We start from the raw sequence: 12,584 nt of genomic DNA on the forward strand, positions 1-12,584 counted from the left end.
ATCAATACCAAACAAGCAACAAGTAATCAGGCACAAGGCACACGTACACCAGAGGTCAACTAACTCAGCCGAGGGCAGAAGTATAACTGACACCGGACCTAGGTCTAGTGAGCATTACATAGCCGCCCTCTGCCAGAGAGAGGCAAAAACAATTACCGTAACCCCATGTCTGACCAGGACGGGCCAAAGCGAAACCCCGTCCTGGATCATGACAGCCACTGTAGGGGAAATATAGTATTAAAATGTTGGATGAATGAAATAGAAGGACGGAACAAATTTGTTTACCATCATTAAAAATAATGTCTTTACAAAGCATTCCATTTCAAACAGATGATATAAAGAAAAATTCTTGTGCTCATTCAAGATTAATAGAATCATTAAGATTACCCTACTTATCTACCACTGAGGAACAAATGATTGGTAATTTAACATGAAAATTGTTCATTTCTGGGAATCAATATAAAATAAATAATATCTAAAGCTTCCAATATTGTGCTCAGTCAACTGCTTTCAAATGATATTTAAAAAATTGTTATTACCAATCATTAGTAAATTTGACAATTACAGAAGAACTTTTAAGGACATGGATCGCTTAATTGTAAGAATTAATTATTATCTAATATCAACAGACATTTATTTAATCATGGTCACAGCATGAGTCAACCGAAAAGTATAGTTCTTCATCAAGTAAAAGTAAAACTAATAATATGCTACGCTTTTTTTCAAAGTTAATAAAAGGCGCTGTCTTTTTCTGATGTAGAACAATGCAAAGTAGTCTTGCATAAAGACTTAAAATAAAAGGAAAACAATGGTTCAGTGTACAGTCTCATGCAAGGTCAGCGTAAAGCTTCAGTATCCTGAACCAGCAGGATAATGGCCGATTTTATAATAGAAAGGTTTAATGGCAAAGAAGAGCATAGCCTGTAACTTGGAAGAAAACATAAAGATAGCGGAACACAGGATTTGAGGTAAACCTCCTGAATTATCATTACACTCATCAATACACAATGGATTACCGTAAATGATAAACGCCATTTTTTCTATGAGCATTGTCGAAGAGAACCTTTATCGCAGTTCAAGCTCCAATCTGAACCTTATCTGCATCCTCAAGGAAGTTTGGATCCACTTAGGCTGCAGAACAGATCTACACTGAGCAAAGGCGGACACAGCCCAAGTAAAAGCAGCAGCCATCAATATTCTTAACTGTAAGGAGCCAGATATCCTCTACCAGTGATGGCACACCTTTTAGGGATTGAGTGGCCATATTGAAACCCAAAACCCACTTATTTATGGCAAAGTGCCAACATTGCAATTTAACTTGAATGCTGAGGTTTTAGTTTAGAAGAAACAACTTGTATAGACAGCAAGCGGGGCAGCAGAGAACAGCCACAGACAGGGGTCCTAGACTGCTGATATAAAGAAATATGTTCCCTATCCTGGTATATGAATCCCCCATCCTTGTGGTATATACTCCCCCCATCTTTGTATATGCACCCAAATTCATGTATATGTTCCCCCAACCCATGTATATGCTCCCCAATCCATGTATATGCTCCTCCATCCATGTATATGCTATCCCAATCCATGCATATACGCTTCCATTCTTGTGTATGCTCCTCCAATCCATGTATTTGTTCCTCCATCCCTGTATATGCTCCTCCAATCCATGTATATTCTACCCCAATCCATGTATACGCTCCCTCAATTCAAATATATGCTCCCCAATTTAAGCACAGTATGTGCTCCCCCAATCCAAGTATATGCTCCCTCAATCCAAGTATATGCTCCCCCAATCCATGTATATGCTCCCCCAATCCATGAATATGTGCCTCCATCCTTGTATATGCCCTCTTCCTAGTATATGCCCAGCTGTTGTTAAACGTATAGGAAAAAAAACACAATAAACACTCCTACTCACCTTCATTCCTGAACCGTCGTTACATGACTCAGAAGAGGAGAAGATGGTAATCATTTAGCTGCCTGCGTATACAGGGAGACCGTACTTCAGATGCGCACTGAACAATCAGTAATAGATCGACTGGTACGCATAGGGTGCCAATGTTCTAAGCAGAGAAGGTCCCGTTTAGACAGGATGATGCGCTGCTGAGAACTATGATTTTGTGGGCAAGCTGAAAGATCATTTCACCCGACGAACAATTGCTTTACTTGCTCGTTGGGTGATCGACAGGCTTAGACTTTAGACTTCATGATTATCAAGAAACATGTGTTCCTGGGGATTCACGATAATCGTGCAATGTAAATGCACTTTAGTTAACCAATTCTGAAGCCAGAAGGAGACAGTGCAACACAGAGGTTTTAAAAGACAAATAGTGCAACATTTGCCATGAAACCCAATTTAAAAAATTATTTTTAGCACAAAACACATACATTAAAGTAAAAAAGTATATATATTATCTCTAAAAGGTGTCCATACCCTTGTTAAGAATGCATGTTGATTGAGAAAAAAAGGCCAGTTAATGATGCGCTCCTACCAGTCCACAATTTTAAATGTAAAAGTATATTTAGCCTCTTCTCCATTTTTCTACAAAATTTACGACCCCTTCAAGCTAACAGACCGTCTTAAAGTGTTTTTGTTTAGTTTTAAGCAAAGTAAAAAGAAATCTGCTTTAAAAAAAAAAGTTTTCAGACATGATAAATATCAGCTTAGTTTCTGTCATTTTCATCTGAGGTGTCTTTGCCACATGTAAAGTACCGCTCATCTGCTGGAGCTAGTATGCAAAGCTAAGCACACGTAAAGGTCACCGAGAATGATTCAAACTAGAGACAACTAGTTAGCATGTTAAGACAAAATATTTCAGACATTGAATTGTGTGAAATTTTAATCGATATGCTTTTAATTGGAAAATGGTGGGAAAAAAACCCCACAATGCACATATAACGCTTTCCAACAAATTGTAATGGTAGAGCTGTCTGGGGAGTAATAAAAAAATGTGAAGATAATTTGTCAGCTCTTCTGTCCGCTATACTTTAGCAAATACTAATAGTCTATATAAGGTAACAAATTCAGAGCATTTTTTTTAAACTCCGCTTTGGGCTGTTCCTGTGTTGCTCTTCCTGGAAATGCATAAATAAAATGGCAACTAGGAATTGTTAATCCTACTGTAAATTATATATTTGTCCTACACAAACAAAAGAATACTGCAGCACACTGTAAGAACTAAGATGTATGCAAACATTGAATGCATTCAATTTCAACTGCATCACTGTTCAGGGTGTTCATTGTTTGCAGACATCTTAGCACTTACACAGTGCTGCTATATTCTTTTGATTGTACATTATGCAGTGATAGGAGCTTGCACCAGTTCACGCTTGCTTTATTCTGTTCGGAGGAGCTGGTCAGTTTATTTTTTTTTCTTTACTATTGGAGGTGGTGATTGCCTCCTCTTCTGACTGAGTACGGTTTCCATCAGCTGAAAGCTATTTTTGATTAATGCTGGATCCTACCTGCCCTATAAAATTTGTAGGCTTTAAGCTAGGGAGATGCATGATATGAGGTCAGGGTGGGCTCTCCTGAATTGACTAATTCATGAGCTAAATACCTTCTTTTTTATAAGTATATTATACAGGGTGGGCCATTTATATGGATACACCTGGGTGGGCCATTTATAAAGATGCAATCCAAAATGGCCGACTTCAAAATGGCCGCCTTGGTCACCACCCATCTTGAAAAGTTTTCCCCCTCCCATATACTAATGTGCCACAAACAGGAAGTTGATATCACCAACCATTCTCATTTTATTTAGGTTTATCCATATAAATGGCCCACCCTGTATATAGCAGTAATGCAGTTCAAATATCATGTGTTCAATGTTTGCATACATCTTGGCGCTTACAGGCTGCTGAGATACTCTTTTGTTTGTATTTTTCCTACAGTCCGGTACTATCTAATCAGTGCTAATAATGTTTTTTTTAACTGTGTAAAGGCAATTTATTCATAGTTTAACAGGATAGATGACAGTGGAAGAGGAACAGCACAACTTTGAGTTTACGTTGTAAGTTATTTGCGTCTTCAGTAAACTCAGCAGTAACATGTGGAATATATAAATTCAGAGAAATTCTTATGGAGCTGAATATTTGAGCAATAGCCAATGTTGAAATCCCATTTTTCACGTAAACATACCATAGGAGATTCAAGGATGGCAGAAACTCTTTTCAATTCTTACTAACAACATGTTAATAAGAACGTGCGAGGTGACCATCTAGAAAGAGGATGCCAAGACACTAAATGCATTTGACCTAAGAGTTCCTATTATACTCTATAAAGTTGTGTCTATTCCCTAGCACAATGCATAGAGGTGGGCCTCATCTACCTTGCATCAAATAAACCATTTCTATTGTTTTTTCTAACCTGATACCTATTTATGACTTTAGAACATCAACTACTCTGATCTCTGTGCGCTGTTCATAGTAATAATGGTTTCCAGAGATCAGACAAAATTGGGTCACAGGTAGGCATTGCTGCTAAACGAAAAAAGATTTACAAATTTATTGGCGGTCCTTCAGTCTTTATTCACAGGACTGTACTGGTGATGTCCTGTCGACAACATATGACTGCTCGAGCCAATCTCTGGTCTCTGCAGTGATGCCGATGTAGACGGCAGTGATCTGCTGCAGCAGTCATACGCTGCATGTAGGACAACACCGCTGCAGCCCTATAAACAAAGAGCAGCACGGAGCAGCAGAGACGGTGCTGGAGTGGCACGGACTTCAACAGGGTAAATAATGTTTATTTCATTATTGCTTTACCTAGCTTTGTCACAACTTTTACCAATCCTGGACAGCTCCAGTGATATAGTCCAGTATGGTCTTTTGCTACAACCTGCTAACAACATAAATATATAATTGTATGCTTGCTGACCGGCATAAAATATGTATCTGCGCCTTACCTCCTAAATTCATCCCAGCCTGGAGACACTTCTGTAATCGGCATGCAGGACAATTCTTCCTCCGAATCTTGTCAATAATGCAGTCATTCCTTCCTGCACAGAGATAGCTGTGCTGCCCTGAAAATACACAAAAAGGAATTATTTTCCATCTCAATACTTTCACACTTGAAGTACACGCATTTGTTTGTAAATCTTCACATCAAGATTAACATGATTAAAAAAGGATGAGGAAGTCAAAACTGATGAGGAATGTGGGGACATCGAAACAAGAACTTGGACACAGCACAGAAAAAACAGACGTTGATGGATACAGTGAGGATTATGCTGAAATATACTGTATATGTTTAAAAGATCACAATATATAAAAGAAGTTTAATTTACATCTCATACCAGGATGTCATTCACTGTGCGACTATCTCAATTATCTCTCTCTTTTTCAATAGGATAAAAACCCACAATGAACATCTAAATAGCACACATGCGGGGCAAACAATAATCTAGAAAAGCAGCATTATAGAGAGATGACATGTAGGTACTCCAGGGAGCCTCGTGATATTCTGTACTGAATACATCTACATAATAGAAGTATGAATTGCCGTACAATGTGTTTATTCCAATAAAGCCCAAAAACATTATCAGAATGAACCATAGTGTAATAGGTTGTCAGTACCAACCCCGGAAATTATCTCTTCAAGCCCTACATTGCCACCGATCCTTGAGAAAATATTTTCCACTTAAATGGGTATAAATCACATACATTATGTGAATCTCCAGAAAACTGCTTTAAACATTAAGGAAAATATGTCAAAAACAATATTATTTCTAGACGCTTAGAAATACTTTGTGAAATGCAGTTCCATATTTGGCAAATTCATAGAACGTGAGCATAAAATAAATGATCACCTTATAATACAATGTCATCATTAGGTTCAAAATTCAGGGCAGATAAATTTAAAAAGATCTGTTTATTGTGGGGATTCACTGTAGTGTTGTATGACTCTCCAGATCATTCTATTGGTGACATTTCTGTAATTGACATGTTGCGGTCTTGAAAGAAACGCCACAGGTCAGTGTCCGCAGGTGATCCACAGGCAGAAATATGCAGCGTCAAACCCGCAGCAAATTCCTTATTATGGGAACGTATCTATAGACTTGTATTAGTACTTTTCATCCATGATGTTGATAAATGCAGACATGTCTCCCTGATTTTTAAAAGGACAAAAAAAAAACCAGACATGCAAACGGCCTCATAAGCTGTAATTGCTACGTGTACTATCCATAAAATTTAGAGATAGAAAACACTGATGACTGAAAGAGGCCTTATAACTTATTTTAATGTATACCAGTATGCAGTTGTGGCTGCGGTATACCAGACTAACAACAAGACGTAGACAACAATATGGAGTCATTTTTGGTATAGTCTACTATGGCTATGAGGGATACCAGCTTGGGAGGGAACAAAGCGAGGTTGAGCATTGCTAGACCTATGCTTGAGGAAGACTACAGCTGAGTCTAAGATATCCAGACATTGATTTTTCTCCCATCCATAAAAATGTTCAGAGTTTCGACAGTATTTTTTTTTCATCAAAATGTCATTAGTGTTTGGTCAGTGTGTCAGTTTTTACCATCAGAGTTATCAATTTTTCTCATATGAAAAAGAAGCAAATGCTGAAGGTTTCTCAACCTTCCTCCTATCAAGCAGTCCGTGAAAAACGGACAGTATATGGTTGACATCTTAGTAGTGGCTGATTTTTTTGAGGAGCCATAGACATGCATTGGCGACTTAGACATGTCTTTGTGATTTTCTGAGGACCACTTGTTCTGCAATAATACTCGGACATGTGAAGAGCTCTATAGACTATAACAGGAATGAGTTCTATCGGTGAAATCCATGCACAGAACTCACATGCAAAGAAAAGATGGCTGAATGAGCCCTTAGAGGTAATGTATGAGACATCAGAATGTAGAGGACCGGTCAGCAGAGGGTTGGCAGCCCTGATAACCGTAGTATGATCTAGCTGCTTTAGTCCTGTGTCATATAGAAATAATTAAATCATGTTGGTTAACAAAGGGCTCATAGGAATAGCAATAACCCTCTTCCTATTTGCTAAAAAAGGTTGAGCTAATGCCTAACTGTGATAAATCCTAAAATATCATGTAAAGGAAACACCACCCTCAGGCTGAAATATGGAAATGGAGAAGTTGGCAAAGTACACACATCGGTTGTTGCAATGGCTGCAATTCCACCTTCCACCAAGGTGCTTTTTCATCTGTGGGAATAGGTGATAGTCCGAGGGAGCCAAATCAGGGGAATAGGGTGGGTGCTGAAGCAGTTGGAAACCACAGGAGTGAATTGCAGCAGCCGATGTGTGAACTTTGCCAACTTCTCCATTTCCATATTTCAGCCTTGCGACCCAACTTTAAAATGCTGTAACGGAAACAAACAAATCAAAATAAATGCAGAATGCTCATGAGACCATTCAACTAACTAAATAACATATTGCATTGCAAAACAAGACCATGCAAAAAAGATTTCATGGGTGGGCTTCGAAGTTTTCAGGTGCCCCTCGTAGAATGTGGAAAGGCTTTCAGTGAACACCCTCTGACTTATTTTTGCCACTGTTGTAAACTACATAATCTGTGACTGAATAAAAAGGCAGTGGGAGCGCTACCAATGTTTTCAGACTTATGAACACTACACTGTGATGCCTCTAATACGAGTACCTGGTGACTAATATAATCTCATTTTGATTTGTCTGCACCAATCTCTGAATACAGAAACTAGAAGTCATTAACCTTACTGGGGTTTACCCTGGACAGTTTCTGCACTAAATCATCATTCCTGTATTAAAAATAATAAAAATGTTTGACTCGCACTCCCAAGGTCCAGTGCTACCTCTCCACAGCTTCTTCAGTGACTGTTTACAGGCTGCAGTGGTGCAGAGCTGCTGCCAATCACTGGTTTCAGCAGCAGTGTCAATGTACACAGGGAAAACCCATTAAAGGTTCAGAGTAGATAAACAGTGGCTACAAAAACAAGGACTGAACATTTTATTACAAGCTCACCAGGTACAAAGCCTATTTGACATGGTGCGCAGATATATAAAGGGCAGCGCCTACAAGCCATGCTAAACGTGAGGCTACAAGGGGTGCCGAGGTGGCATTTGCACCAAAAGACACTTGCCTGGTTAGAAGACACTAGTATTATAAATGGCAAAGATAGTTGGGGGACACATTTCACACATTGCATTGGGACCTGCTTTTGAATGAATAAAAAAAAAATACACACCATGCAACTTTGAACTAGCCTCCGTGCCACAAGGGCACAGGAAGTAAAATGTATCCCACTGCGTTGAAAGGAAGTAAATTGTCTTGTGCCTGGATATGACATTTGATTCTTAGGAATAAATTCTTGGACTTTAGGTGCGCTGCCAGACAAATTCCATAGCCAAACAAGGTTAATGAATTAACCCTTTATTCCCTACGCGTTTCGAAGTATAACACTTCTTCTTCATATGTCATCCCCTGAAGAAGTGTTATACTTCGAAACGCGTAGGGAATAAAGGGTTAATTCATTAACCTTGTTTGGCTATGGAATTTGTCTGGCAGGGCACCTAAAGTCCAAGAATTTATTCCTAAGAATCTTTGTTACGGTCACCGCTGTGGACCGTTGGACGTGCAGCAGGCTGACATACCGATTATGCAGGCTTTACTCTCTCTTGGAAAGGGTGAGTATAAATACCTTTTTAATTCATACGATTTACCCAGATAAGACCCTATTGCGCTCTTGTCTCAACCCTTTAGTGTAGACAACAATTGGATATGACATTTATCATACATCATCTACCTGGAGAAGATCCTCTTTCCTAATAATGCAATCTAATACTGGCTTGAAAATCGTTAGCTTGCATTAAAAATATTTCAGAAACCTCTTAAGAACTCAGGTAGCCCAATCCACACGTTTAATATGCATAATATTACCAAATACTGGCATTAGGAGAATATGTGCCATTTTGCAGAACAATGATTCACATATTCAGATCTTATCACGGTTGATTGCTTTTTGTCTTTGTTTTGTTTTGTTTTAATGCAGCATGAACGTGCTTAAGCTAGAAAAAAGGAGTTTATTATCTAATGTTACAATCTTACCTAATAAGTGACCGATTAAACAAAAAATGAAGTTACCAAGCAGCAAGAAGTGATGGGCAAGTGACCAGTAAAATAGACTTGGCATAGTGACACTACCATGGGCGCTGCCCAAATCTGTTTCCTGTCTTGTCGAAGTAGCAGAGTAGACGGTAAAACAGAGTTATGTAACTGTTGTGATGTAGCCTTAAAGTAGGACTGCCGTTGCTGGGCAGTTTCTGGAGACTCAGAGAAAAATCCTTAAAAGTCTTGAGGAGGAAATGTTCCACAAAGAAGACTGAAAACAGTTTAATCACTGCACTAATCACTAGTATGCAAGGTACATTGATCATTTTCATAAACCCAGTGAGTGTGAGATTAAAGACAAGTTCCCAAATCACCTCTGTGCTATCTAATAAGATTTTAATACTTTGCCCCTGCTGCTGTGCATTTCCCCATGAGTTCTTACTTCTGCAGCTTTTGACAATGACTTCTTGTATGAGTAACAATAGTGATAGCAGGAGGATTTCCTATACAAACTCCACGATGGCTGACGACATCAATGCATCGCTTGGTCATTATATTGTTACTGTATGATGTAAGTAATTGCTCCCATTTCTAATAAATGTATAAAAGGAAAGAAAGCTAAGTGGAATTCTTTGGTTAAACAATCTGACACAAGAACGTTTTGGAAATGTTATCAGTAATACAGGAATCATAATAAATGCAACCCAACGTCCAGTTTTCATTTCCCTTTATATATTTTACCCTTTACTCCCTGTAGTTCTCTACTTTTACAGGTATCTTGTATGATTAGCCACAAAACCAGATAAATTATTCCTAAAGAAGATTTCAAACCTAAAATAGTGAGGGAAGCAGAAGCGTGCAAGACTAGTGGCCGGAACGGTGCCTTGAGGGGTGCGCCAAATACACTAGCATAGCCAATGAAACATCAGTTTCTGCAGAACGAAGACAATACCTAAACACTAAAGGAGAGATTTCTGTAGCGGTTATGTGTCCTACAATGCTATGTAGTTAGTTTAAATTGTCAGCTCTACAAATCATTCCTATTTCTCAAAAATCAATCATGTTTTTAATGTTTAGAGCAGAAATATATTGCTCCTGGAAATTGGTTACATGGCTTTACTGGACTCCTAAGTAGCAAATGTGCCCCTTATGTAGTCATACATCACTTCTCCTGTATAATAACATATATAAGCAGATTTGTCAGGAATGAGTTTGATAAAACTGTCAACTGGTAATTGGCTGAAATTGTAACTATCGGATAAAACTCATATGTCATGTTTGAAATAGAAAGTGGAAATTTGTGCTGTAACCTATGTACAGGCTCTCCATTCTATTGGTGTATTCATAGCTTATGGTAAGGAAATATCGGGTAATGAACACTATGAAGAACTGATCTCTATTACAGATGTAACACTTCCTCTTAATGTGAGAAAAGCAATGGTGAAGAAGGAAATTTCACTTTTAAAACTTTTGTAACGGGCAAGCCAACAGTGGAAACTGACTCATCTCACCAAAGCTTTTCTTGTCTTAACTCGTCGACTGATCTGATAAGCACATCCTTTTCCTCTATAATAAAAGAGTTTTACAAAAACTTTAAGCTAAACATCCCCATGATTTTCTGAAGCAATTTACAATGTATTTTCATTCAATTTAATTATTCCATACATGGACAATAAAAATGACTCATTATCAGCCAAGTGTTTCCAAGGTTGTTTCCGACAACTGAGTTTTACATAAAAATATGAAATTCTGAATATAAGTTTTTTTTTTTTTGCTCAGCTCCTTTCTTTACTGTAACTATCACCTAAAAGGACAGGAAGATTGGAGATACTTATTTTTGGCTTTGTGAAAGTTTTCAAATGTTGCAAATTTCGGTGCACAATATATTTGGGATAAAGTTGCAATGCTTTCAATTCTCAAACTGAAGAGTGTGAAATGTAAGGCAGCTTTCAACCTTTCGCCCTATGGAGTTATTAAGGCGGGATTGCAGAAATCAATTTACATGCATAGGATGCAGAATTTGATCAAAAACTAATGGTTTTTGTTTTTTAAAAAAAATTTGTAGCACTTAAAGAGGACCTGTCACTTGCTCAAAAAATTGAGTTAAATACCTTGCAAATATCTGTGCTTCCTTAGTTATGCAGCTCTTTTATCTTTTGCACTGCATCGTACCATTGCAGAGATATTCACATTTGCTTCTTCCAGAGCGCACAGGCCCATGATGTCCCCATCCCCAAGAACCAGATATTGACATATTGCTATTATTACCCTGGATGGAGGAAAGCAAGCTTTACTACAAGACCAATATTTCTAATGATACCTGTGGCCTGCTGGGGTAAGTAATGGAGTCAGTGACTTTGTGCTCCGTCACAACTCTTAACAGTATGGGTGTCTTGAAAACATAGATTCAATTAAAAACTTAGCAGACAAGGCAGCCCACAACCAGACAGGCCCTTCTGGCATTTGCCAGAACTGCCAGATGGCCAGTCCGACCCTGGCTAATGGAATACAGCCACATGTATACTGTCATACAGTGCTTGGTGCTGCGCCATATTAGCAATGCTTGTAGGAGAGTAAATAGCAAGTCAACAGCGTTACAGTACAGCCTCATTGGACTCTACACATATTGGAGTTACAGAACTGTATATATTGGAGGTAGGCATAACCATGCCACGGCCATATGGTGGGAAGATAAGTAGATGATTATAATTATGCTTTTTTCACCTTTGCTAACAATGTGAGTTTAATTTTGTAGGATCTTCTCCAACATGGCCGCCAGCCAGAGGCTGCAATTTCAAACATTTTGTGATGCATCTGAGGCATGGATGGAAATAGACTATGGTTCTAAGTCTACGTGCATTGTAGTTTCGGTGTGATGCTAAATGCAAACACTTTATTTCTGTGTATATTGTCTTCCTTAATGTTATTTTACACTATGGCAAGAAAATGAGTGGAGACGTCACCAGGCACAGCTAAATGACATTTGATTGAGTTGTCTGTGTGGGCGGAAAACTTGTTTTTCATTTTTTTTCTCTCTCTCTCTGCTTAGCAGCAAATTGTCTTAAAAATATCAGGCGCTGTCACGTCAGTAAATAACTTAATGTAGGCCTCTAATGTGCAGCATGTGTTACATACGGCAGATCAGGAATTTATATTCAACTAAATATACAAAAGAAGACCTGAAATTGCTCATCAGTTGTCTAATTACTAAAGGCTTCATTATGTTCTCATGACTAGGCTCCGGATATCTGTGTAATAGAGAGATATTGCTGTTACGTGTCTGCTGTGTGTTCGGATATGTTGCAGTAGTCAAGCTTTTGGAACAGACAAAAATGGCTCCATAATATTTTATTGTATGGGACTTTCTGTATTGAGTCTTGGTGGCATAAGGGGGCCGTATGAAGCCGAGAAATATGATGGATGCTCAATCCAACTAGGTAGGTACTAAATGCATTCTTCCTTTGTAGTACTGAGTCTATGAAAAAGATCTCAATACTGCCTGCATGACAGTGCACATAGACTGTA

The 12,584-nt window shown here is 38.4% G+C and overlaps 1 protein-coding gene across 2 annotated transcripts in view; it reads right to left on the bottom strand.

Annotated features, from left to right (window-relative positions):
- NR3C2 (nuclear receptor subfamily 3 group C member 2) overlaps positions 1–12,584 on the bottom strand; it is a 435,269-nt gene that overhangs the window by 118,966 nt on the left and 303,719 nt on the right. For both annotated transcript variants that reach the window (XM_073576249.1, XM_073576248.1), the window contains exon 4: positions 4,908–5,024. In XM_073576249.1, coding sequence (XP_073432350.1) covers positions 4,908–5,024 — 117 coding nt within the window. The remainder of the gene's footprint in view (positions 1–4,907; positions 5,025–12,584) is intronic.

The sequence above is a fragment of the Dendrobates tinctorius genome, unplaced genomic scaffold (assembly GCF_039654945.1).
Source record: "Dendrobates tinctorius isolate UK_male_01 unplaced genomic scaffold, ASM3965494v1 ptg000008l, whole genome shotgun sequence".
Classification (NCBI taxonomy): domain Eukaryota; kingdom Metazoa; phylum Chordata; class Amphibia; order Anura; family Dendrobatidae; genus Dendrobates; species Dendrobates tinctorius.